Source organism: Nansenia antarctica, assembly GCF_963989245.1.
Source record: "Nansenia antarctica genome assembly, chromosome: 5".
NCBI lineage: Eukaryota > Metazoa > Chordata > Actinopteri > Argentiniformes > Microstomatidae > Nansenia > Nansenia antarctica.
This window is the reverse complement of record NC_137690.1, coordinates 8,209,883-8,237,382: the sequence shown is the minus strand read 5'-3', so window position 1 is coordinate 8,237,382 and position 27,500 is coordinate 8,209,883. Positions and strand designations below refer to the sequence as shown.

Sequence of the window (27,500 nt, the reverse complement as noted above, 5' to 3'; positions counted from 1 at the left end):
AAGACTAGAACGTGTCACATTTAGTACCCCACCATCTCCAACGTTATATCACGGACATTGAAAATACATGTTCAGCAGCATAATATGGTGAAGGAATCCTACCTGTAGCGACTAGATCGAGCCAAAAATCCAAAGTCGCTGAGAGACGCGAGCAGGGTTTGGGTGAAGTTGTATGACGCGCTAAAAACTATTCGCTGGAGATAAAAAGTATGTTTAAAGCATTTATTGAATATAAAACAATCAAACTCGGGTGACGTACATAAAACCATAAGTGACCAAAACAAAGAATATCCAACAAATCGTAAATAATATGCGGTCAACAAAAATACAGCGACCCTGTCTCCCCTCTCTGTCCACTCCCGCCATTCAGGTAAACAGGTGCTTAAACTAACATCAGGCAGGCCTGCCCATAACCATGTCACTTCCGGAAGGAAGATCAAACAATAAACGTGATCAAAACAATAAACAAACAAATCCAATAAGCTCATAATAAACCATTAGCTTTTTGTATTAAACACCCAAGAATTCATATTCATGGCTCCTACACTACCAGTTGAAGCTTATACAGTATTTAGATACTGTATTGTGCAGCAACAACAACAAAAACTGAAATAATACTAAGCCGAAAGTGAGACCCTGAATAATGAACAGTGGCTTCGTCAAGGCTTGTTGAGTACATAAGGTGGTTACATTTACATTTTACATGTTTGGCATTTATCCAAAGCCCTTATCCAAAGCGACTTACAACCATTAATTTGACTAAGTAAGTGAATCATCTATCCATCAGTCATCTCAAGAAAAAATACACAAACTGTAGCGCAAAGAACAGACACATAGCATATATCTGTGAAACATTACCATACTGTATGGAGACAATAAATCTCAGCCCACTGGCACTGCGACTAAAGAGGTATAGTGAAGTAGCTCCACTATGGCCATTGTGAGACATTGAGAGACGTTGGGAGACATTTGGGAGGCAGGTATAAATCCTGTCTTTTATGGTAACGGCGCGGCTAGCTGTCTCGCGGTGCTAATGGATTGGTTACGGCAGCGTGGAGCCGCGTGTCTCAGGGTGTCAGCTGGTCTGGTCCGCTGTGTGGATGGGCCTTTGTGTCAGCCAGGCAGGTCAGCTGGGGCTCGAGGGACACGTGCAGTAACCTCCCCCCCACTTCTACACACACACGCACACACACACACACACACACACACACACAGACCTCAACCTCAACCCCCAACCCACCCTTCAAACGTCCCCAAACTCCACTTTCATTGTCATCTCAAACCGACCTCCCCATCCACACACACACACACACACACACACACACACACACACACACACACACACACACACACACACACACAGACCCCGACCGCGACCCGCCAACCCACCCTTCAAACATCCCCAAACCCCTCTTTCATTGTCATCTCAGCCCACACGCCCCACCCCCCCTCCAAGTGTCCCCCCAGACTCCCTTCCTAGTAGTCCCAAACTCAAACATCTCCTGTCACTGGTGGCCTTAAATCATACTGGAAAGCCTGAGGGTCGTTTGGTTTTCATTGCATTTCATTGCATCAAAATGGATGAAGTGATAAAAGAAAATGATTCAATTCCCTGCAATGCTCATATAATTGGCCAATAAATGGCGGAAAATGAACTTGATTTAATTTCCGATTGTAAGGGAGAACCCATCGTTCAGTGGGTGGTGGGGGTTAGGGGGTAGGGGTGGGGAACTAAGACGGGAGAACAATAACGCTGTAGCTTCAGAGAGATTATATGATATGAGTAATCCTGTAGAAATAGATATCTTTCACTGATTCGATATTGACTTATTGGAAGTACTTCACATTACAATTTACATGAAATTTACAAGAAATGACATTCAGTGTAAAGTTTGTTGTGCAACTAATAATGCACTATACATTATACACAAGGACATATTTAATAATGCAGAATACATTCTAAAAACATATTGGCCCTTCTGCTAGCACTGTTGTAGCCTTTTGTTCATTCAGAGTTGACTTTCAACAGATTGATTTCCTTACCAGGCATTTGTTATTGATATCCTCAAATCAATAGTGGACCATCTGTGGATAGGTGTGCAAGACTGATCAAGATCCAATAGGTCCAATAGGTCATAAGTTTAACTAATAACTCAGATTATCATTCTATGTATGTTTAAATTCAGAATCTATCTAAGATGCTTGTCTATACAACCACCGACTTTAAAAATAGAAGAGCTTCAGGCTCCTATCTTTTCAGCCTCAAACAAAGTAGCTCATATGCTTCCTTGTCTGAGTTTATGATCTAAAAGCTTTTTTTGTCTACAGTAGCTAATAGCCTAGCTCTGGTCCTGGGGGTGCAGTCTCAGATGCTGCCTATCGGAAGCTGCTACAGAAGGAGGCACTGAGAGCAACTCTGAACCACTTCAAAAAACCCTCAGTAGTAAATCTTTAACAGTGCAGGGCCCAGACCCTCATGCTAAAGTGTAGCCATTTATTTGACACTCAAATATGGTGTTTGCTGTTCAGGAGGAATAAATTAACTATGGGACAAGAGTCCACACAAAGAGCGGCACACTTCAGGCGGACAAAGAGAGAGTGAGAGAAAGAGAGGGCCTTTTTTCCCTTGCAGCCGAGAGGTGTTTGTTCAGAGTGGGGTGCAGGGCAGGGAGGAGGGAGGGGGGGCGGGAGAGGGGTTATTACACAGTTAGTCGATGGAGTAACGGGGGGGCGGCATTGAGAGATGGAGGCTGTGTGTGTGTAGGGGGGGTGGGTGTACCAGGGGGGGTGTAAAAGATCCATTGTGAAGGATAGGAGTTAATCACTTGAGCGGCACACGCCGGAGTAAGGCAGCACATGTTGTACAGGCACTCCCCTGGGGGGGCTAGGGACATCCCGGTCATCCCCCCCCCCCCACCCACCCACCCACCCCTTCACAATTTCCATGTCAGTTATGCAAAGCTGGGGCTCTGTGAATAGAGCAGAGAGAGACCCACCCCCTCAGAATGGTTCTTCTAGTCTTTGGCTGGTGTTATAGTGTGATGTGCTCACTAGCTGCTGGTTCATACAGGGACATACGCGCACACACACACACACACACACACACTCACACACTCACACACACTCAGACTCAGACACACACACTCACACACACTCAGACTCAGACAGACACACACACACGTCTGTGCGGTATTTCCAGGACAAGAGCTAGAGGAGGGATATTGCTCTGCAGTAGCCTCCTAGATGGATGTCTCGCCTCAGCAGTAAGTCAAATCTACATGATTGATTCTGTCGCCTTGTGTCAGTGTTGGATTCGGCCGTTTGAGGGTGATCGAGTCTACAGAGAGATGTGATGTAACCGTATGAGACAGCGAGACAGACAGACAGACAGACAGGCAGAGAGGGGAGAGCAGCCAATCAAAACGATTGTTTACCTTTGGCACGTAGCGTTGTTGTTGTTGTACTTACAAGGTGCCTATCAAAGCAATGCTTACTGTATATCAGCTGTTCGTCTGAGCGTGGTGTGTAACCCATGTGACAAACATCGCAAATCATAGTAGATTAGAATGTTGCCTCATCTTGAATGAAACAAAAGATGTTGTTTTTGTCTGACCGGGTGTGTTGGAACGTGGCCAGGTGGTGGTCTAATGTCTGTCTAACTGTCTCTGATGGTTCTAAATCCAATCCTCGAGTCCATTTAAAGAAAAAAAAGATAGATACATAGTTGCTCTTATTCTCACTGCAAAGTCATCTTTTGACAGTAGAGTGCATGCATGTTTATTTGGTGCATGTCTTGTTCGTCCTCATTCCTGTCCTCTGAAGGTACATCAACAAAGCCCTCCAACACTTTCATTCGCACCCACGCGTGAGCTTAGAATTATAAGGTTCTATCTCCGTTGAGGGCAGTTCAGAGATATTGAGCGTCAAAGTTTTTACATTCCATTATGTTCTGTGAGATGGAACCTTTGTATTTTATGAATTACTAACTTAAATGTCAACATTTAAAAAAAATAACACCACACAGGCGTTAACAAACACCTAATAGATCAGATTATGTAAAAAAAAAAAAACTCAATTTTGACAAAAATGGAGATAGAACCTTATAATTCTAACGTCACTGCTCCTGCGCAGCGCTCCAAATCAGCTAGAACAATAACAGTGACAGCGATGCGTCTGTCCCGTCCGGACACACCGTGCAAAAATAGCGGTTAGCCACGCGTAACACCCTCAAACAGGGCTGGTATGGCGGGATGGCTTTTGTTCCTAGTTGGACATTATAAAACGGTTAAAGGATCGGGGGGGGACCAGGTGTCTGGGCAGCCCAGAGGCCGTATCACATCACCCGCTCTGGAGTCCCTCTGTTCGGATACTTAATCACTAGAAGTGAGGAGAAGGCACTGGGTCTGGTGCTCCCTGGTGGGTTTAGAGATCATAGCCAGTAACATCTGGGACCTGTGTCATCCTAGGGAGGGATGGCAGGGGTGCATGCATCTGTGGTTGGAGCGCACATCTCAAAATAATAACAGCCTTTGTTGTCTGTAATGGCTTGGGAAATTGCTACTGGCGAACAAAACATTGTTTTTAATGCTGGCTTGAGTTTTATCTATTCCTCTCCAAAATCCCCCCCAAAAATCGATGCATCATTGTGATTTGCCATGGTTTCAGAGCACACAGACTGCTTTGTAAGTCAAGCTGTCAAAACGAGACGCCAAAGGAGAGAAACAAATCAAATTGTGTAATTGTGAGCTGTATGCCAAGTGTCAAGTGGGCTATGTGTAACTCAAATCACTGTTTGTCGAGGAGGAGAGCCAGAGAGCTCTCTGTCGTGCTACGCTGCGAAGTGATAAATCTAGATCGAGAGAGCTAAGAAATCTGGGCAAAAAGCCCGATTTCTTTTTTTGTTGTTGCGTGTTTTAAGAATGCACCTGCTTCAAAGAACCGTTTTATTAACAAAGAGGAGTTTGGGCTAGTAGTAGTACACAACTGGGTCATGATGCCAAAAAGCAACACCGGGCATACAAACTGTTACAATAAACTCGAAAAAGTCACCACATTTGTCTATTCTCTTGCATACACTTGATACAATTAAATAAAAACATTTTAAAAAGCACATTGTGTCATATTTGGATGTTTTAACTCATTTAAAGACCGTATTTTTCAGAACACATTCATATCAACATGTCTAAATTCAATGTCCTTATCTTCCCCTGCAGATGGAGACATTGACTCGCCCTCGGGGTCGTGAGTCCAGCCACCTCTCACACTGCCGATTCACCAGCCCCCTCTAAACCTGCCAGGATAGCTTCAGCTTCGCCCTCACCTCGGCCCAAAGGATCATGGGCAGCGTCAGCAGCTTGATATCGGGTCACAGTCTCCACAGCAAGCACTGTCAGGCCACAGAGTACAAGCTGAAGAAGGCTCCGTCGTCCCACCACAGGAAGACAGGCCGCAGCCTGGACGGCCTACTGAAGTACGGCTTCACTCAGGGGTCCTCCAGCCACACCAACCACACCCTGAAAGCCCTGTCGTCCCAGTCGGGCAGGAGCGAGGACTTCTTCTACATCAAGGTGAGCCACAAGCCTCGGACCGGGCCCTCCCAGGCCCACCACCACCACAGAGGAGGCCCGGCAGAGGACCATGTAGGAGAGGGACGTGACGATATGGAGCCTGACAGTAGACTGCCACCGAAACTGCTGCCCATGTCTGGGAAACTGGAGAGGGTGAGGATGAACTGTCGTATACTGTATACTGGGGTCCCTCTTATAACAGCTTTCTTGTTTAGGGATTTTTGTTTTGTTGTCTTTAAGCCATGCACATAATGCGTTTGCAATAACGGGAAGCAAAAACATATTTTTTTCCTGTAATGTTCTTGTATTTTATGTGAGTATTTCCATTGTTATTGCTCTAGCCTATTACCACAACATTAGAATGTGAATCTGTCACAATTGGAGCGTGGTGTTTTGACACACCTTCAAAAGATGGAGTTTAATTACCGAACCCTCCTTCAGAACAACACGGTACTGAATAATGAATAGCTGATGAGACAACTTGCACACACGCACGTTGGAGTTCAAGCTCAGACAAGCACAGCAGGTAGCATTGCTTTATAACCTGTGTTGAAACTCAAGAGATGTTGTGTCCGGTCTTTTTTAATCATCCCTTATATAAGATTGATGACTTAAGAATGCCTTGATCTTTAGAGACGTCACCTTGTGCCAGGGATATGCTTATGCTCAGCCCTCTCGCTCAATAGGCCTTTATGCCCCGGAGAGAAAGAAAGGCATCCCGCTTCCCACGTATGAAGTCACTGAGCAGGAATGCTGAGTCCACAAGCTTACCACTTCACACTTCAGCAGCGCCAAACGTTATTAATATCACAGAGTAGGGCTATTCATCTTTTTCTCAGACAGCACAGGGGGGCATGGGGGGCACAGGGTGGGGGTGGGGGGATAGGGTTGGAGGCTGGTGGTTAGCTGTAGCGCGAGTGACATTCCCAGATAGCATAGATAGGAAATGAGGAATAACTTCATGCTGAGTTCTTTTTTTTCTTTCCACAGTCAGTAAGACAGTTTCTGCCTGCAATTTGCTACATTGCTCCTTTAGAGTACACATCACCGGTACACATCACCAACCCTAGATGACCTGATTATGCTATCATTTCCCTGTTCTCCCTCAGCACTAATTGATGGAAAATCATTAATATTGATTGGCTGACATGTGTTGCTTATATCTTATCTATTTAGAAAGCAGTAGATCAAAAGGGGAAATCAGTCATGTTCACTTTGAATCGATTGAAAACATTTATCTATCCTACAAGGAGCGCTTGTGCAGGCGAGAGAAAATACATACAGAATAATAATTTACTGTGTGTTTTATTTGATCACTGTATGTCCCTCGGGGGCCAATAAAGTACCTATTCATCTACCGTCTATCTATCAAAATATCATGAGACATAATGTGATCAAATAAAACACACAGTAAACCACATGATATAAATCAAGTTAAAACATTATTGTTTTTCTAACTGTATTGATTCTACTCCTCTATTGTACTCCAGACTACAGAGAAGGCTCTGGTCCGCCCTACCGCCTTCAAGCCAGTCATCCCCAGGAGCACGTCCTCCACGGACACCCACGACAGCCTCCACCACATCCTCAGCCCCCCGGAGAGGACCCCCAGGGACTCCCAGGGACACAAGCACGACACCTTCTCAGGGACCCTCTCGGACTCCGGCCGCAACTCCATGTCCAGCCTGCCCACCCACAGCACCAGCGACAGCCTCAGCGCTTCAACTGGCCCCCTGACCCAGAACGTGGGCAGCTCCACCTCGGCCCATTCCATGACCCCCCACGCCCTGCTGCCCACCCTGGCTACCTGGACGAATGGGAATGCTCTTAGCGCTAGCGCCAGGGTTGCTAGTCTGAACAACTGTGGGGTCGTGTCCCTCCTCTCCCCTCAGCAGCCCAGCCCCCTGCTGGAGGAGACGGGAGGAGGTAGTCGCTCGCCTATCACCCCGGACGACTCGCTGATCGAGCGTCTGGAGCAGCAGCTGCTGGAAAGAGAGTCGGAGCTACAGGAACTGCAGGTGAGCTTTTTTAAATGTTTTTATCTTTATTGTTTTTATTTTACAAATAATACACACACAACACACCAAAGAACAACACTCGCAGCAGGTGTTTTTGAGATCAACAATCGTATACATGTTTACCAGTAACCAAATCCACGCGATCACAAACACTAACACTAACAGTCAATGAACCGCCTACAGGTGAGCTTCGAGGAGAAGGAGGCGGACACGTGCCACCTGTTTGAGGACAAGCAGAGGTACTGCGTGGAGGAGATGGAGGGGCTGAAGCAGCGCTGCTCCACCAAGCTCCGCCAGGTGTCCCAGACGGCCGTCAGGACCCAGCAGGCCCTGCAGCTGCAGGTCAGCCAGCTGCAGCAGGACAAACTGAGGCTCCAGGACGAGCTCGCCCAGGTGGCCCGAGAGAAGGACCGTATAGAGGCCAAGCTGCGGTCGTACGAGACGGAGCACACTCAGCTAGCTCCTACCTTAGAGGAGACCCAGTGGGAGGTGAGTGTGGATAGGATGTGTTTGATATCAACCCCCCCCCCCCCTTTCCACACACACACACACACACACGCGAGTACACCATAATCCTTATCATCATCATCATCATCATCATCATCACAGTTCAAAGATTGTATAGGTGTTTTTACTTTTCTTTTTGCCTGGTCAAAGATATTCTTCAATACAACCCCTGCATTTGAACTCTGATAAATGCCAAAAGGACAAAAACAACCATTATTTAATTTCCATCCCTTCCCATTACAACAACATCAGGTGTAGTGCTGAGGCACAAATGTGTACATTTCAAGCCTGCAAACTGCGACACTTTAAATGAATGTGCAATAACACTATGTGCAATATGACAACCCTCGGGTACATAAGGTTCAGAGATAGGAAATGTTAGAATAGGTATAGCATAGCATAGAGTACAGCACACTGTTTTATTTGTATAGTATAGTATAGTGGATAGTGTACATAGCCTTTATTTATGTAAACCAGCTCCTTTCCCTTCTTGTTTTTTAGTTTTTTTCTTTCCTAGCACCAGGGGAGCCCCCCCTCCCAAATTTCGTTGTTTGGTACCTGTACTATATCAATGACAATAAAGACCATTCATTCATTCATTCATTCATTCATTCATTCAACAACAACAACAACAACAACAACATTTCTCTCCTCTCCACTGATATGTAGGTGTGTCAGAAGACAGGGGAGATCTCCTTGCTGAAGCAGCAGCTCAGGGACTCCCAGGCGGATGTGACACACAAGCTGAATGAGATCATTAGCCTCAAGGCCTCGCTGAAGGAGACCAGGAGCAAGATGGGGACACTGGAGCAGCAGAACAAGGAGCACCGGGACACGATCCACTTGCGCGCTGTGGAGGTCGAGGTACTGGAGAACCGTTTAGTCGTCTTTATTTAACCACATTCAAAAACACACGTACGGTAACAAAGCCGCTTTGATGAGAGAAAGATCTGAAGTAGAAGACACAACTGAAGTACTTAGATGTCCTGTGTTGTTAACTGTTATTTTGAAAAAGAAACATACTAATCAACAGGCATTGTTGTAGACAAGATAAAGTGTCAGTATCTACTTGTCTATATTCAATACCAAAAGTCAGTTTCACAATGACCATTTACGATTACTCCATTCCACCCCCCCAGGTGTGTCAAAACGAGCTGCAGCGCAAGAAGAACGAAGCTGACCTCCTCCGGGAGAAGGTGGGGAGGCTGGAGACTGACATCCAGGGGATGAAGCGGGATCTAACTCTGGCCAAAGAACAGCGGCAGCAGCAGAACCTCAAACTCGAGGCCCTGGCTCAGGCCCAGGCCCTGGAGAGGCTAGGCCAGATCGGGGGGGGCCCAGCCCCAGCCCCAGGTCAGGGTGGGGGTATCAGGGGGAACATGTCCCCAAACTCTCTTCAGAGAGAGGTGGAGAGACTGAAGAGGGATCTCAGGGAGGAGAGGGAGGCTCAGGAGAGGCTGGCTAACGGCTTTGAGCACGAGAGACAAACGTGGAACAAGGAGAAGGAGCGGGTCATCAAGTACCAGAAGCAACTTCAGGTGAACTACCTGCATATGCACAAGAAGAACCAGGACCTGGAGAGGATCCTACAGGAGCTCACAGCTGAGCTGGAGAGCCGACCGGACCTGGATGTGGTGGACATCCACAGCTCAGGGTTACAGCACTATGAGGACATTATTGCCACAGAGATTTGAGGGTGAAACCCACACACAGGGTTATAGTCTCCCAGATCCAGATTAGTCCTGGAATAAAAGACTGTGTTCAATGGAGAATCTCCATCATAAGTGTTGTCTAGTCCGGGACTAGACTTGATCTATGTCTTGCGAAACCACAGAGTAAAAATGATGATGACAACAGGGTAACTCATCAGTCAATCATAAGAGACACATCATTTGATATAACAGACGTCAGGAAACATGTCATTTTGAACACACGTCAGAATCGACTAGATGACCACCCCCGAGACCCATGCAGCGTATTATGATAATCAAGTTTTGTCTTACATACTGCCTGACTGATCTGACTATTTCTTATAAAAATCACTATGTCAATCCCATAATCCCAATCCCGCTATGTCAATCCCATAGCCCTATTTTTACTGTAATAGACTGCACTATCAAATGTCTCTTCCTCTTACAATACACTTTCTCAGTAGTGAACGTGAGGCATTGTTACTGCATGTGTCAAGTACTATGTAGGATGTTACAAGTCACAACTACCACACATTATTATGTGCCGAAACCACTGAACGTGTATATTGTATGTATTCATAATATTTATTCAAATAAGGGACACATAAGTTCAGCATACAGTAATGAACTGATCCTCACAGAACAGATAACACTGGAATGATAAAGAATGTATGTCGATGCACTTCCATGTGTAGAGGGGGTGCAAGAAGGTGAACGTGATTGTCAAAGTGCACCCCACACAACAGTAAGAATGTCTCACTGGTAAAGATAGGATCTCAAAGACGTAAAACTTAGGGTTTTGGAGCTGTTCACTTGAAAACAAATATGTGGCAGTCTGCCGTCTATCACTTGGTATATTTATTACATTTAATTACACATGACACTGCTAAATGTTTTTTTAGTATGAGAAATAAAGTGCATATTATTAGGTATAATTTAAACAGTGTTTTTTTTTCTTCAGAAAAATATCTCTCCTTCCTAATATCCTCCTCACTCTTGAAGGCACACATTTTCTTTGTAAAATGATCTTGCTACTTGTCCTTGCTAAGTGTAATCACATTTCTTTCCCTTTGTTATTATCTAATCCCAGCCTTTTGTATTAGAACATCCCCCCGCCCACTCCATCCAGCTCCATCCGAGGCCTGTCTGATTGGGAGACGAATCAGGACTCAAATCAAATTAGGCACCATTGTTGGGATGTGCAACTGCATTGAAAACTGCAATGCTAACTGCATTGAAAGGCTAGCGTTGACTCAGTGTGGCTGAGAATATAATAGATCTAATTGGTTAGTCATTACAGGCTCTCTATCTGAAGAAATTACAGACGCGTTGCAGCTCAACAAAGTTGAATAAAGGTGTAAGATACAGACAAATCACAACGAATGCCTAATTAGAAAACGGAAAAACAAAATACCACAGAAGCGCAATATAATGAAATCGGCAGTTATCATGCCATTATATTAAGAGGATTTTTGGAAAGGATTTTTCAATTAGACGAAGCAAGCTCTCAGACTGGCCTATACACAGACGGGTTTGCATCCTGCCCTGTGCACTATGGGAAAATGCAAAATCCCCAAGCAAAAAAACATATTATTAGGGTGTAATTAGGTTACAACAGTAAAAGTACCGTAGTAGTAGGAGTAGAGTACCGGTAGATCCACATAACAACCACCTGTGAAGAAAAGGTTAAAAAGGGGAGAAACACAGTTATCTTGTCAGTCCTCTTCACTCTGCTGACAACACAGAAGCAACCCAGCTTGTGGCAGTAATTGGACAGCAGTTAAGCAGTCGCAAGCGAGAGTGTGATAATGCAGCCTTTCCCTGCTGTGATTCTGATGACCAGCCGACACTTAAGCACAAAGGGGTTAGCATACATTAGCAGGGGGAGGCACACCATGTGCAACATAAAAAAGCTTTACTGTGGTCATAAAGACAAACAAGCTGTTCTGCAGATACATAATGACAAGAAGACTAAATCCCATTCCATAAAATCTACCTAATCTAATCTATATGACACATTATTACACACATGTACAAGTCATATAGCGCCGCAAATGGCTCTACATGGGCTAGATTGCAATCGCTGGTGATAATTTATCTATATTTTCATTAGCTTGTCCAGAGCCTAGAGGCCTTCCGTCTGCAGAATCTGTGACTCTAAAGCTCCACAGTAAACACTGTAATTGGGGAGGGAGTCCCACAGGGTCGGGCACGCAGCCCACTGTTGCTGACGGGCTTCAATAGGCACGGACCCTCCGAGGGGACTGCCTGCCTTGGACCTTTGTTTAGCCTAGAGGGACTTTTGCTGGTTAGCCGGGTAACCATCTGGTGGCCCCCCTTTCTTCCCCCCACCCTCAGCACATCCAAAGTCCCAATTTCTATGAAGGAAGGTGTCAAATCCAACTCATGCAGGGCAGCATGAATACCAATTTTAGCCTGACTGTTTTAATGAGTTAATTAGCTCTACTCCTGATTCCCTCAGTCAATGAATGTGAGTTTTATCTATTTTTAATTGGTTGAAGATGACACTTTTTGCCCTGTAGTATCTCATTACTGACAGAAAATTAACAAGGAAAAATTATTATGGATGATTCCATTAAAGCCACACAAGAATAACTTTTTAATAACAGTACATAGCCAGTGGGCAGGGTGAATTTGACCAAATTAAATGAAAATGAGAGAAGCACTTTGTGTAGCCTTTAATTAACTCAATAATGGGGCTTCTATGAAGGAAGTAACAATAAAGTTTGATAAATAAATACGTTGTTAGAAATAACGAGTGAAGCACATGCAAGAAATGTACCACCAGCAGTGAAATGTGTGACTAACACAACATCTTGTCCTTTCACCCAGCAGATCTGAGAAGATCAGACAGGTAAAATGGTACTAGGTCTCATCTCACCATAAGCATCTTATAGTGGCAATTGCCATATCACTTCTGCTTAGGTCGACACAGGATTAGGGTGAGGAGGGGTTTGGTGGCTAGGGGTTCAATGTAAGATGCATAAAGTCACTCTTCACAACACACTGCATTCATTCACCATTTATTGAACTTGTTTTTCTTTCCATAAAGATTTGGTGTACAGGTAAGAAAAAACACATGGTATTGCAAATCATGGTTCATTACTAAAACATATTGGAAAACAGACTATATAACATACTTGACTAGATATTTAGACATAAGCTTCTTATAAAGTGTATCTCTGCACATTGACATGGAAAGGTATGTCATGACTCAACACTGACTTGGTGTACTGAGACAAAATGATCATATCCTGAGGTAAAGACGAAGCGCAGGTGTGTTGCACTGGTTTCATTTAACTGTAGAGAGAAAAACAGAGTAGGCAAGGATTTAGTCTTAATCCTTCAAAGACAAGTGGTTCTACAATACATCAGTGGAGGCTGGTGGAGGACAGGCTCATTGTAATGCATGGAATGGAATTAGGAATGATATTAAACATGGGTGTTATATGCCGTTCCTCATTTTATTCCATTCCATGTTTTACAATGAGCCTGTGCTCCGATTTCTACCCCCAACAGTCTCCACTTCAATACATATGGATACATATACATAACGGAAATAAGGAAGTCAACTCACTGGAATATCATGAGTTTGAAGACTCCCTTCTGTATGTTCAAATTCTGAAACAGTATGAATACAGATTAGCAACACTATTGGAAGGATGACAACATTAACGATGTAAGGAGAAAAAAAAGTGAATTCATAGTGGGAACCAACCTTTTTCTGCAATTGACTCAAAGTCAGTTGCATCCTCTGAGGTGCTCTTCTCAATTTTCAATTTCTTAACTGAGAGACAAAGTCAAAGTGACATGTAAATATCAAGCTGTTGATCATCAAATGTTACATTGTTCACAATTCAGTATCAACCAAAACTGTACTTATTGAGGGACATTTTGCTATTTCCCTATCAAGTCTTACTGTATAAATGACACAGTTGTAGTAGTAGTAGTAGTAGTAGTAGTAGTAGTAGTAGTAGTAGTAGTAGTAGTAGTAGTAGTAGTAGTAGTAGTAGTAGTAGTAGTAGTAGTGGTAGTAGTAGTAGTATAGTAGTAGTAGTAGTAGTAGTAGTAGTAGTAGTAGTAGTAGTAGTAGTAGTAGTAGTAGTAGTAGTAGTAGGAGTAGGAGTAGGAGTAGTAGTAGTCATAGAAAAAGACATATCAGTAAGCCATTAAATGAAATAGAAGATAACACAGAAAATGACCTAAAAGGTGTAGGCTGAAGTTAAACTCATACACACCATTAGTACAGTGCATTGTCACAAGGGCTACTTTCATAGATTGAGCGAAGCGGATGATGAACTCTTGGGGAAACATTCCAGTGGACATCCAAAACGTCTCTGTGTTCCTGGAACAAGTTTGGAACAAACCGTCATACAACAACATTGCAAAACATGACACCGCTACAAAAAAGAGTGAAGAAACAATGCCAATGTATTCAGACAGTTGGGTAATGGCTTTTGACACGTAGGTGTAGCTTAGTAGTTAGCTCTCTAATGCCTCTCATGTTGACCTCGTGGACTGGCTATGGCTGTCAGCTGTGGCTCAGGAAGTAGAGCCGGTGTCTAATGATCGCAAGGTTTACGGTTCGATCCCCCGGCTCGAGGTGTCCTTGGGCAAGACACTGAACCCCAAATTGCTCCCAATGAGCGGCCGGGCGCCTTGCATGGTTGGTATCTTGCCGCCATTGTTGTGTGAATGTGTGTGTGAATGGGTGAATGAGAGGCCATTGTAAAGCGCTTTGGAATAAGGAACTAGGCCTATATAGTGCAGTCCATTTTCCATTTGGCCTGTCACATCCTTCCATAATCGGTGAATTTGCTTGTCACCAAACCCATCCCACAGTTCACCAAACACACTGGCGGGGTCAGGCAGTGACAGATCGGGCGGGCAAAGATCCTTCTCTGTAACAGCTTGCTAGCTAACTAGCCAGCTATGTCAACAACAACAACAACAACAACAACAACAACCCGTGAGCTTAGAATGATAAGGTTCTATCTCCGTTTAGGGCAGTTCAGAGATATTGAGCGTCAACGTTTTTACATTCCATTATGTTCTGTGAGATGGAACCTTTGTATTTTATGAATTACTAACTCAAAAATGTCAACATTTTTAAAATAACACCACACAGGCATTAATAAACACCTAATGGATCAGAGTATGTAAAAAACTCAATTTTGACCAAAAATGGAGATAGAACCTTATAATTCTAACGTCACGAACACACACGCCTCACCCGTCTATGATGTTTTCTGGAGGATGATTCTCATCGCTGGATGCAGCCAAGACAACCTGAGCGCCCGAAGATCTTAGAGAAGAAGAATCTATCATCCTAAAAGTAAAAGTAATATGCGTAGCTAGTAAAACGATCAATACAACTAAGTGCTAAATCTTTCGTGGCATATTATGAGAACGCTTCGTTGCCAAGCAAGTGGTTGCCAAGCAGCCAGATCAAGGAAGTAGATTCGTCGCAGCTTTTTAAACGTCATCAACCTTCGCCGCACATCGCTTCGTGGAGAAAAAAAAGAAGCATTTGATTTGCGATCCAGCTGTGATAATCAGCCAAGCTCTCTGTCTTCATGGCGAATGGATGCCAAGATGTGCTTTTTGCTCGTGGAGGTGGAGGACAAGTAAGTTAGCGTTCGTTTAGTTACGGCGTGTCCATAGCTGAGAGGTCTAAGCTAGTTGTTGTGGCGTTACAAAACTGTCTAGGGTAGCTAACATCATTAGCTTGCCAGCCAGAGATTCGCACCAGGGCTCATCTCATGTCCGTGACATACAAGCTTTCCATCTGTGCTTCTATGCGATCAGTTCATGACCTACTTGCTACAAATGTCACAAACCACCAAATAACAGATGTATAGCTACCTTGACATAGTTAATTAGATCAGCTGGCCATGTGTCATCACTTAGCTAGCTAGATCTACCTATCTGTGACACACTCCTCTAATATTGTGTATTCATGACTGTACAGTCTTATAACAGATCTACATTTTGCTATGTGAGGAATGTAATAATTTCTTAGATTAATTAGGCTAGATGCTTTAAATCATGCCCCCCCCCCCCCCCCCCCCTGCATCTTTCAGGGTGAAGACTCTGACATATGGGATGACACCGCTCTGATAAAGGCTTACGACAAAGCAGTTGCATCATTTAAGGTGAGGATAATGTCGCCCTCACTTTGTATAGTAGGCTATTGCAAAAGTCACTACTAGTCACAGTTACTCCCAAAAACCTGATGAAGTTGTCCATTTCACCTGTGCTCACTTTGCCACCTTTCTCCTCCCTGACTGCCTTGCGCAGACTGCCCTGAAGGGTGAGGATGACACACACCCCCCTATCAAAGAAGACCCCGGAAAGAAACGAAAAAACACCAAAAAGAATCGCAGCAGGAAGAGAAGTAATGCCTCACCAGACGTAGAGGTGGGTAGAGGGGTACAATCTGTACTCTAATGAATGACCATTCATCTCTAATGATATCGAACATTTTAAAATATCGCATAAAGGACCAAAGCATATGTAGTCAGTCAGCAGAAACAAAACTGAGCAACACACACACACAAATGTTTGTGTTCAGTGCATGGATCCAGCCTCATGAATGTACAATTGTCGTTGTTGTGTTGTTGCAGTGGCAAGTTGGGGACTTGTGTTGTGCCTACTGGTCTGAGGACGGCAACCTGTACGCTGCAGCGATCGCCTCCATAGATGAGAAGAGGGCCACCTGCGTGGTGGTGTTCTCAGACTACGGCAACGAGGAGGAGCAGAACCTCCGGGACCTTCTATGTGAGAGCTCCGAGGTGGAGGAGGAGTCTTCCAACAAGGTGTGTTCACCATCTTTCTTTTTTTGTAATCAATTATTTATTTCAAAACAGTACATATGAAAAACACACAATTACAAACCAAACAAAATAAGTGTCTGTCCTGACTTCCCCACTATAGTAACCCCCCCCCCCCCCCATGGCGATAACATCCCTCCCATAGTTCTTCATTACACTATATTTGATAAAAACATAACAGATCTCCATGTTTGGGTTGTCCTTTCATTAGCTCCATGTATTCTGGCTATAGATTGTTCCATGTAGAGTATGTCCAGGAAAGACAGCAGCCATTGTTTACGAGTAAGAGCATGTGGAGGGTTCCATCGTAAATGTTCACAATCTTTCTGAAGACAATAATAAACACATTTAAAAAATAAAAGTAATTATTCCTTCTTCTAGCCTTGTGATTGCCAATGGCCCCTGGTCCTGGCATAGATCTGTTTTTCTTATGATTGATGTATCGATGATTTACTTAAATTAGACACTTGTTGTAAATCGCTTTGGATAAAGGCATCTGCTAAATGTCCAAAATGTGAATGTAAATTCAGAGTTGTTTTGGTTATTGGTGTGGACAGCTTTGGAGGCCGGTGGATGGAGAAATGGAGAGGCCGGCTCATGAGTTCAAGTTCTCACCTGGGAACACCAACACTAGTGTGCCCTTGAGTAAGGCGCTTAGCCCTACGTTACTCCAGGGAGACTGAGATGTGGGAATCACATCTGAGCAGGAATACATGGTGGATGAACTTGACTCTGTTGGCCTTTGTTGTGTTGTGTTGTACAGTCAAAAGGAGCAGAGTCATCAACAGGAGAGGAGAGTGACCGGTCGTCCACCCCACATCCACACCCTCACAGTCACCAGCCACGCACCAAACCCAAACCCCCTAAAGGACCTCCCATGTGGGGCCCTGGCCTCCCTGGGTTTCCCCCCGGCGCACCTCCTATGCCTGGCTTCAGAGTGGTAAGCAGACCCTGGCTCAAACTCCAGCTGATCACTCCTTATTCTCAGGAACATACAGGACTCTGCTTTAAACACCCCACTATGACCACCCCATTATAACTAACCTGCTATTTCATTATCATATAATACAAGTTCTAGACCCCTGAAGCGAGCACAACAAGTTTCCTCTGGAACTTTACCTTTCTAGTCAGTGTTTTGGGGTGGGAGGCAGGGGTTAGAATGGAGCCAGAGAACGCCATGAGTATTCTGCAGTTCTAAACACTGTTCTAGTAAAAAGGGGCACAAAGGAGACCCATCTGGTTCGTGTGCTAAATGACAGAGTTAGTGCACTCTTGGGTCTTCTTCCAGGGAGAGAGAGAGAGAGAGAGAGAGAGAGAGAGAGAGAGAGAGAGAGAGAGAGAGAGAGAGAGAGAGAGAGAGAGAGAGAGAGAGAGAGAGAGAGAGAGAGAGAGAGAGAGAGAGAGAGAGAGAGAGAGAGAGAGAGAGAGAGAGAGAGAGAGAGAGAGAGAGAGAGAGAGAGAGAGAGAGAGAGAGAGAGAATAAAGCTCCACTCAGAGCAGATGCGGGGAGCCTGAGGAGGGCTTGGCAGTGGCCCACTCTGAGGAGGGTGTGTGTGTGTTTACTGTGTTTTAACCCTGTGCTGTTGTCTGCTCTGTCTGCAGGGAGCCACCAGACGTCCTGGGGGTTCTGGCCCCGCCCCTCGTGGCCCCGTCCCACCTGGCTGGCCTCCCATGATGCCCTGTGGGCCACCGGTGAGACTGCAGTCTTCTTCAAACTCAAACTACAGCCAGTCTGTGTCTGTGTCTGTATGCCATGACATAATGACAGCAAGGCTGTTATGAATGCCATAGGAATTAGAAGATACTCTCACCCTAACACCGTATTACATTTCTCTCTGCAACATTTGGTAACGCTTCACCGTTCTGAACGCACCCCTGTTTTCTACCTGGTAGATGATCCCGCCCCCTCCCCCTATGAGCCCAGACTCTCCGGAGGATGATGAGGCTCTGGGCAGTATGCTGCTCTCCTGGTACATGAGTGGCTACCACACCGGCTACTACCTGGTACGTCATTCTCTTCTGAATTCTCATGCATTCTCACTGTGGAAGTGTTGAGTGAATGATCGGACATCGTCTGGCACTATAACTGCCACTGGTCACAGCGTAGATTACTTTTTCCTACGATGACTGATGGATAAATGATTCACTTACTTAGACAAATGTATTTGTTGTAATTCGCTTTGGATATAGGTGTCTGCTAAATGCCAAGAATGTAAAATAAATGTAAAAAACATGGAATGTTAACTTGGATGCCTGGTGTAAACTGGGTCTTTCATGCTAGAGGAGAGCTGTGTGTTGATGTTGATGTTATTGTTTTCTCTCATAGGGGTTGAAGCAAGGCCGCAAAGAGGCTGCTACGCCTGGAAGGAAGCCTCGCCATAAGTGATGATGATGATGAAGACTGCTTGATGAAGATGCCTGTTCTAGATGTCTGTGCGCCTCCCTCAGTTCCAGACCTGGAGGATAGGAGGACCGTTGTGAATGAGCTGTAACATGTTGATTAATTCCCCTCATCAAAGTTGTTCTGGACGGGGAAGTTTTGTATTCTTTGTAAATAAATCCAATAAAGGCTACCGTTGCTCATTTTATTTTCCTTATTTTACTGCAGTCTTTGCTTTTTTGTAATAAAGCCTCAAACTCTTCCGAGAGGTTCCTTCCTCTGAACGGGAGCCGCCATCAGCCACCTCCCTTGCTCTCCTCCTGGACACCTTAGTCTGTGCCTGAGGCGCAAGCACCCCGTTGGTGGCCAGTCGGTAGTCCACAGGTAGGGGAACTAGCCACCTTTTCATGTCTCCTATCGTCAAGATTTGGCGTCCATTTGGATCCCGGACACAGTTCCTGGTCATCCAGAGGCGTTCCTTGAGAGTCATTCTTGGACAGCCATCTGGTGCCCGCTCCACCTCAACATGGGCTCTACCTCCATGACTTATGATCTCCTCTGGTTCATCATCAGATATGACGATCATGGCTGCAGCAGCATGATTCATAGACACCCTCCCCCGAGGAGCCCCAGAGGAAGAATGACCTAAGAGCATAACAATAGACAGTCAAATAACATGTTATAGCATATTCACATTTATTTTTGTGTAGTATATATTAATTCTATTTCTCATTGCACCCATAACAATTCTACATATCGTGATCTTAGAATTATAAGGTTCTATCTCCGTTTAGGGTAGCTCAGAGATATTGAGCGTCCAAGTTTTTACATTCCATTATGTTTTGTGAGATGGAACCTTTGTATTTTATTCATTTCTAACTAAAACATTTCAACATTTGTAAAATAACACCACACATGCATTAATAAACACCTAATAGATCAAATTATGTAAAAAACTAAATTTTGACCAAAAATGGAAATAGAACCTTATAATTCTAACGTCACGATATCTTAACTCATCATTATTTCTTCAAATCACCTGAGTTCCTTTCACTCATTTTGTGTTTACAGAGTGGGTATAAACATAATCCAAGTGGCTCTGTATGATAATCCAAGCCTTTTTTTGTGACATAATCGCTGTTTCATGCAAGGTTCTAGATCAGGGGTCCCCAAACTTTTTTCTGTGAGGGCCACATCATTTTTCCTTTCTGTGATGGGGGGCCTGGGTTGGTCTCTAACATACAATAATATGGAACGGAGTGGAATGGAGGCGGTTGCGCAAAGCAATTGTGCGCAGGAGACCACTGGTGGATGCAAACAAAGTCTAAACAGTTGAATTTGGATGGAATTTATACCTATAGTGATATGTCAATGAAATATAATCAGTTTTACAGTCTGATACTTGAGGGAGGACCCTCATCATACACGGGGGGACCCATGAAGCAGGGCTGTCTGGGGGTCCTTAAACGAGCATCAAACACTTAATTTCTTGCATTCTGGTGAATTTAGATGCAATTTGTGCCCTTTCTGCATCAATTTATGGTGGAAATGTATTTCCAATTATTTGCGAAACAGCGCCCCCGCCACCACGTCGGTGCAATGCCGCAATTGCAGTTAGAAATTACACGTTGTTCAAAGGGCCGGTCCAAGTGTGGGGGTGGGCCGTGTTCGGCCCGCGGGCCGTAGTTTGGGGACCCCTGTTCTAGATGCTTCTGACTGATGGATGCTCCAATGTTACCATGACAACAGCTATGATAAAGGTGTCATGGATATAAGCCATGACAAAGAAGTCTACCAAAACACAGTAGAGAACGGTTAACTCATATTTATTCCAACACAAATAACTCATAAATACTTACATAAGAGTAGTGGGATAGTCAGTAGCATCAGTGTGAGTGGTGGGGTGTTGGATGAGTGAACCATGCACATGAAGGATGGTGACAATGCCAATATGAAACAGACAGAACAGAACAACTCTCCTGCAACATAGAACTAGACAGAGCAGAATACAAGCAGAGAGCAACTACAATATATAACATACCAGGGCTGTGACATGATATTGTTAAAAAAAAATGTTAAAGTGTTTTAACTATACATTACTGTTTATGTTATTCTTTGTAACAATTGAGTAACAAGGTACATTTATTAAATGTGTTTAATTCAAGCATTATCAGTTAAAGGAAAGATGAGGCTTTAGGCTATAGGATGGATATATATATACTATGAGATAAGAGATTATGAAAAATACAGAAAGATTTCGAGGCACATTGGATGTAGTAACAGTCTTTGGCCAGCAGATGTCAGGCTAGTAGTACAATGCGCTTCCATCCAAGACATTCGAAATTAATGTTATTCCTGAGTATAATAAGCATTGTATTGTTTGTACCTTCTGCTTACATTAATTATCTATTTCATTCAGATGTCACAGCATTGAGCAACTGAAAGGCAAATGTTTGTGTCTTGTAACCTAATAGACCAGCTTGATCTTATAAACAGATAGGCCTATCACATAATGAGATGTAGAATCTATAAAAAGACAAGTCATTAGAACACCACACACATTATCCATCTCCCTGTTACACAATGTGTCATCTGTGCTAAAGCTCCCAAAGCTGGTATATTGCCATCTCTAAGATTGGATTACGGGAATCTTTAGTCCTCTACCAACTGAGCTACTTTACACAGGACCATGGCTATTAAAAGATGGTGCTAGAATTTGAACCTGGGACCTCTGGATTTGTAGTTAAGCTCTTCCACCACGTTGTACCCCCCTTTGTAATATCAAGAGGAGAGAGAAGGGCTTTTCTGTTTGATTTTTAATTTAAAAACGTCCTCTGCTTTGTGCTGAGAGCAAACATTCATTTCTACATTTTGCCATATCCTCTCTATACCTTGATACCAAAAAGTAATTGCCCATCATTACAGGGTAATTTGATTCTCTGTTATATCCCAGGGGGCTAATCCACAATCTAATTTAGAAGTTGCTGAATCACTAGAACAGATTTGGAGTTTAAGTATAAGGGAGAGCATGTAGTGTACATATATAAGTACATATAACACACAAAAATCCCACATATAATTATAGTGAGCCCAATCTGCTGGCTCTGTGATACTTTAAGTGTCTTTGGGGTCCAGGCGGATAGGTTCCCATAGTAGCTTCCCACCCAGCGTTTGCGTGGGTGTGTGTGTGTGTGTCAATTGTGTGTGGGTGTGGGTGTATGTGTGTGAGAGAGACAGAGAGGGATACAGAATTGTTTCAGTGGCTGAGATGAGAGAGGGTTATTGTCTCCTACTTTAGACTATGTCATCATTCCCCTAGATGTTCCATGCGTTGCTCTCACAGCTATGAGATGCTCTCTTTGTTTATGTTCTGTGGCTGACATTTTGTACTTACAATGACAACCGTTGGGCACTCTGTTTGACCCTCAGCAGTCCCTGCTGTGTGTGTGTGTGTGTGTGTGTGTGTGTGCGTGTGTGTGTGTGTGTGTGTGTGTGTGCGTGTGAGGGACCTTTGCAGCAGGCTAAAGGAAATCTGTGGTGAAGCATTTAAAAATGGGGGACAATGATGGACCAGTCTTCCAGTCTCCCTGTCTCTGTGTGTGTGTGTGGGGGGGGGGGGTCTAGTCTAGCGTAGCGGAGCCGCTGTAAGCCCTTACTTGCCTGATGTTGAGAGCATACATGACTCCCCCAAGGGACTTTCCCCCAGAGTTCAAAGGTCAGACAGTCCCAACATGGGAAAGCATGCTAAGACCCCCCCCCAGCCCTCCCCATCCTGTGATTTTCTCTCCCCTTCGGACCACAGAGGCATGTGGCATGTAAACATCATCTCTGTTTCACATAGATACTCGTATCCAAGTAAGGCCAGAACACAGAACATATGTTGTGGTGCCTATGGCTATTTACTCAGCCTCTCAATGGCAACATCCTGCTCTGGTGAGAGACAGGGGGGGGACATGCCCTACCATAGACAGACCACAACATCATACATACGCATCATCATTGGAAACTCTCACAATAGACAGCCATGGCCCATTCCCAAAGTTTGTATTGAGATCTTTGTTGTGAGACAAAAGTCCAAACAGAGTCAACAGTCAAAAGTTCAGTCAAAAGTTATTTATTGTCATATACACTCAATAGACTAATAGACCTGAACCTACAAAGGCTTGGAGGTAGTGGGCAGTGCAAAGCCAAGCCACTTTGCAAGCCACTCCTCAAGTCAATATCAGACACAAAAAGGGAACGATACTCCCTCCCAACCAAAATGCGTGTAAAAGAAAGAATTAATTTGGTTTTTATAGTGGCAGGCAGACAGGCAGCCCTTCATTAACAAGACTTTTTAATGCTCTGCCAATCTGTCCCAGAATTTATAAGAAAGCGGTAGACCGGCATATGCTCATAAAAAACATCAGATGCAATAACAAAATTCCACAGTATCTACAGATTGCATTGAATATATCAGCGAGATTACTCAAATCTGAGAGAAGGCGAGAAGGTCCATGTTAAGGCCAATAGAAAGCCTCGATCAGAGGAGTGGTCATTTCAGAGGGATTAGCTACGAAGAGTCAGAAAGGTCAGGTAGAAAATGTACAACCATGAATTCTGCTCTTCCTCCTTTGAGATGAAAAAGAGATACACACAGCCGCCATTAAACTCTTGTACTCTTGAAAACTTCAACCGATTGAAAACTCTTCTATTCTATTATATACTATTCTATCTTGCTGGACTGAAACAAACACATTACCAATGTCTGACACCCTGCTGATGGTCATGTGAGCCACAGCATTTTTATGCACTGACACTGATCCTAGATGACCTTTCACCTTTGAGATTCCACTCACAGCAGGTGGAGTACAGTCCGCATGAACTGGGGGGTTTACTGATACACATTCCCTGATCTTTATGGTCCGTTACAGGTAGTCGTAAATTAGATGTAGCGCCGTGCCACCAACTCCCCTGCAGACTCTCACCAACGGACCCCTGTCTGGTGACCCCATGGTCACACACACTCCCTAGTCATCCCGTCTCTCACCCACTCCAGTCTACATTTACAAGCCCTGACTCAGGCAGAACCAATTTGGGAGACGGAGGGGTGGGGTGAGGTGGTGGGGTATTTAATACATCCAAAAATGGAACTTACGGATCAGATCAACCACTGATGTCTATCTTTCTTACATCCAGTCTCTTTTTCAGTTCTTCATTTCTAATCATTATTTCTGAATTCTCATGGGTAACATTTTACATGATGTCCCTATTAAACCTGTGCACTGACTCAACGTCTTCTTTAGTAAAGTAGTGGGCTAATTATAGTACCTTCCCTTAAAACTGGCCTGCTTTTGAAATGTCTATAAACCCCCTCCTCCTTTGATCCCATTACTTTTCTTCATTTTTTTCTGTGAGTCTCAGCACAAGGCCAAATCACTGCACATTGTTGCACAGTTGCTCAAGAGCACATCGCCAGCAGAGGTCTCAACGGGGAAAGTGGAAAAGTTGCGTCGCCGCGCCACGGGGGTGTCACTCAGAGAGAGAACGCACACCAGGGAATCCTGAGCAGTCTGGAAAGAGATGCGGCAACGGAAGGAGTTTATTGTGTCAATGGAATTAATCCATGCTTATTCTTTTACAGTAGTAGAATAGCGAGTAAAGGTCGTATTGTCGATAATAATCATAATAATAATAACAATAATAATAATAATAATAATAATAAAACTAAAACGCATTCAAGGATAGGTTGGTTGGTTGGTACACCTTGGGAACGCAGCAGGCAAGCGCATTACCATCCAGAGTTGCCAAGAAGCAAAGAGGGGCATACATACTTGTCGAATAAAAAAGAAATATCTACAGAAAGATGTTTTGCCGAAATCAAACAGCGAGAGCCACGGTCGCCCGGGGCTCTGCCCTCGAAATGGAGATACGACGAGGGAAGTTCAGACGGAGTGTGTTCTTGGAGACGTTACAGGTATGTGTGTCGGTGGTTCATCGTGGATCATTCGGTGTCATCTTCACATGCGGTTCTCCCGAGAGAGAGGGTGGAGACGGGGGGCTGTTTGGGTTGACTGTCACCCCACTGGACGATGATTATTATAGCCTGTCTTGACTCGGTCAAGTCAAGTGTGGCTCAAACTTTTTTTTCAGATTTCAAAGATTTTCAATTTGGGAAGAAAGTTTATTATTTATTTATTTGTTTTGTTTTGTTTGTTTGTTTTAGATGTAGCCTACAACACAATGTCGCTGCGCATTATCTGCAAGTGATACTTGATATTAAATCTCACTGAAAGACGAGTATCAACATGTATCACATTCTCAGAATCACACAATTTATGAAGTCTATAGCCTACTCCTCTCTGAAAGTGACCAGACAATTCGTGACGTTAGAATTATAAGGTTCTATCTCCATTTTTGGTAAAAATTTAGTTTTTTTACATAATCCGATCCATTAGGTGTTTATTAATGCCTGTGTGGTGTTATTTTTAAAATGTTGAAATTTTTGAGTTAGTAATTCATAAAATACAAAGGTTCCATCTCACAAAACATAATGGAATGTAAACACTTTGAAGCTCAATATCTCTGAACTGCCCTAAACGGAGATAGAACCTTATCATTCTAAGCTCACGAATTTATGAAGGCTATACTCCTCTCTGAAAGTGGCCAGACAGTTGCCTGTTGACTGGCTATTGCGCCACTCCCCGGCCAGTCCTTCAGCAGTGATTTAATTGACAGTAGCTTTGTATTCGGTACTAAGACGCATTATGTTGGTTTAACTGTCCTCATAACGGTACTGGTCCGGTCCCCATTGGGCCGTGGAAGCGCTCCCGTTACCACATCTGCTCTCGATTAGCCACTGTTGTTTGGAGAGCAGACAGGCTTAAAAGGCTTTTCATTCTAACCTCTAATTATTTTTATAGTCAGACTAATACGACTGTTTTGATGGAAACTCTCTCTCTCTCGCTCTCTCTCTCTCTCTCTCTCTCTCTCTCTCTCTCTCTCTCTCTGTCTCTCTCTGTCTCTCTCTCTCTCTCTCTCTCTCTCTGTCTCTCTCTCTGTCTCTCTCTCTGTCTCTCTCTCTCTCTCTCTCTCTCTCTCTCTCTCTCTCTCTCTCTCTCTCTCTCTCTGTCTCTCTCTCTCTGTCTCTCTCTCTCTTCTCTCTTCTCTCTCTCTCTCTCTCTCTCTCTCTCTCTCTCTCTCTCTCTCTCTCTCTTCTCTCTCTCTCTCTCTCTCTCTCTCTCTCTCTCTCTCTCTCTCTCTCTCTCTCTCTCTCTCTCTCTCTCTCTCTCTCTCTCTCTCTCTTGCTCTCTGACACACACATTCACATTGTCTGTTTGTGGGTAAACTGTGTGCCGCACTTCTCATGGAGTGTGCACTCCTGGTTACTTATTGGGCTCTTGGCAGGGATATACTTGCTCTGGTTTTGTTGGTGTGTGTATATGTCACTTCAAATCTCTATCAGGCCTAATAGTGCTGGAGAGGTTAGGGAAGTAGAACAGGCTTGCAGGCTCTGCATCCTAAGTGTAAGTGACTGCTTGTGAACACTGTACATTGTACAGATCCCACACACAACACAGGAGCCCCAATAATGCAATAAGGGAAATAAAAACAACTGAGATTGATCTGTGTGTGTGTGTGTGTCCGTGTGTGTGTGTGTCCCCGTGTGTGTGTGTCCGTGTGTGTGTGTGTCCGTGTGTTTGTGTGTGTGTCCGTGTGTGTGTGTGTGTGTGAGTGTGTGTGTGTGTGTCCGTGTGTTCGTGTGTATGTGTCCGTCCTGTGTGTGTGTCCTTGTGTGTATCCGTCCGTGTGTCCGTTCTGTGTGTGTGTGTGTGTGTGTGTGTCCGTGTGTGTGTGTGTCCGTGTGTCCGTGTCCGTGTGTGTGTCCATGTGTGTGTGTGTGTGTGTGTTTGTCCGTGTGTGTGTGTGTGTGTGGCGTGTTGGCATTGGTTGTTTAGTGTTTATAATTCATGTCACAGGAAAGCTAGCCTCAGAAAGGGGAAGTGAGAGTCACTCCCAGATCTGTAACTCAGCCTGGTCTGGAGTGACGGCTGCTGCTCATGTGTGACCTTGGCATATCAGATAACAGTGTACATTCACTACACACAGATTTACACACAGATCTGATTCAACTCAACCTTTTCAAAGAAGCTTGCCTTGACACAGGGAACAATAGCACTGACCCGATGATGTGTAGTCCAGCTCTTTCCACAGCTGCTTGGTCTTTTAACAACATGGTACTGTATGGTCTTATAACACATATTACAGACCAGGAGAAGTGTAACATGGGATTCAGATGAACCTGACATATTTTCAGAAGGATGTAATGTATGCTTGCTGACTCTGAGACAAGAGTGTTTGTGTATAGAGGAACACAATGCCTCTACAGACAGAGATACAGAGACAGCGAGAGTGTACTGCAGGGCTTGTTGACATGGTTATTGACTGGGACGTGCCCAGGCCAGAGTGTTGGTGAACCACCCTGCTGGAATGTCTCGAGATGT

The 27,500-nt window shown here is 44.3% G+C and overlaps 5 protein-coding genes across 5 annotated transcripts in view; 3 read left to right on the top strand and 2 right to left on the bottom strand.

Annotated features, from left to right (window-relative positions):
* The window catches only part of lysmd3 (LysM, putative peptidoglycan-binding, domain containing 3), a 341,091-nt gene that overhangs the window by 216,868 nt on the left and 96,723 nt on the right, over positions 1-27,500 (bottom strand). The window lies entirely within an intron of this gene.
* Positions 5,337-9,786, top strand: lzts1 (leucine zipper, putative tumor suppressor 1; the record flags this gene model as incomplete). The annotated part of the gene is made up of 5 exons (XM_080532035.1): positions 5,337-5,720; positions 7,058-7,585; positions 7,769-8,074; positions 8,762-8,956; positions 9,232-9,786. The coding sequence occupies 5 exons, from the start codon at positions 5,337-5,339 to the stop codon at positions 9,784-9,786; spliced, it is 1,968 nt and encodes a 655-aa protein (XP_080388161.1).
* On the bottom strand, positions 12,981-15,144 carry hspb11 (heat shock protein, alpha-crystallin-related, b11). The gene is made up of 5 exons (XM_080531175.1): positions 15,038-15,144; positions 14,043-14,149; positions 13,523-13,591; positions 13,382-13,425; positions 12,981-13,104 (listed from the first exon to the last, which is right to left on the bottom strand). The coding sequence occupies exons 1-5, from the start codon at positions 15,130-15,132 to the stop codon at positions 13,012-13,014; spliced, it is 408 nt and encodes a 135-aa protein (XP_080387301.1). The 5' UTR covers positions 15,133-15,144; the 3' UTR covers positions 12,981-13,011.
* Positions 15,315-19,202, top strand: smn1 (survival of motor neuron 1, telomeric). Its single transcript, XM_080531156.1, has 8 exons — positions 15,315-15,431; positions 15,888-15,959; positions 16,105-16,224; positions 16,431-16,622; positions 17,401-17,577; positions 18,240-18,329; positions 18,531-18,641; positions 18,964-19,202. The coding sequence occupies exons 1-8, from the start codon at positions 15,381-15,383 to the stop codon at positions 19,021-19,023; spliced, it is 873 nt and encodes a 290-aa protein (XP_080387282.1). The 5' UTR covers positions 15,315-15,380; the 3' UTR covers positions 19,024-19,202.
* Positions 24,863-27,500, top strand: part of rtkna (rhotekin a) — a gene marked incomplete at both ends in the record, with an annotated part of 69,019 nt that continues 66,381 nt past the window's right edge. The window contains one exon of the mRNA XM_080530802.1: positions 24,863-24,973. Within this exon, the coding sequence (XP_080386928.1) occupies positions 24,863-24,973 (111 nt within the window). The remainder of the gene's footprint in view (positions 24,974-27,500) is intronic.

Excerpts from the sequence above, each read along its gene's own strand:
- hspb11 (XM_080531175.1), bottom strand. The coding sequence starts at position 15,132 with ATGATAGATTCTTCTTCTCTAAGATCTTCGGGCGCTCAGGTTGTCTTG. Across the intron at positions 14,150-15,037 it reads CCAGAAAACATCATAGACGG|GAACACAGAGACGTTTTGGA; the intron begins GTGAGGCGTGTG and ends AACTTGTTCCAG. Across the intron at positions 13,105-13,381 it reads TTCAAACTCATGATATTCCA|TTAAATGAAACCAGTGCAAC; the intron begins GTGAGTTGACTT and ends TTCTCTCTACAG.
- smn1 (XM_080531156.1), top strand. The coding sequence starts at position 15,381 with ATGGCGAATGGATGCCAAGATGTGCTTTTTGCTCGTGGAGGTGGAGGA. Across the intron at positions 16,225-16,430 it reads ATGCCTCACCAGACGTAGAG|TGGCAAGTTGGGGACTTGTG; the intron begins GTGGGTAGAGGG and ends GTGTTGTTGCAG. Across the intron at positions 18,330-18,530 it reads TGATGCCCTGTGGGCCACCG|ATGATCCCGCCCCCTCCCCC; the intron begins GTGAGACTGCAG and ends TCTACCTGGTAG.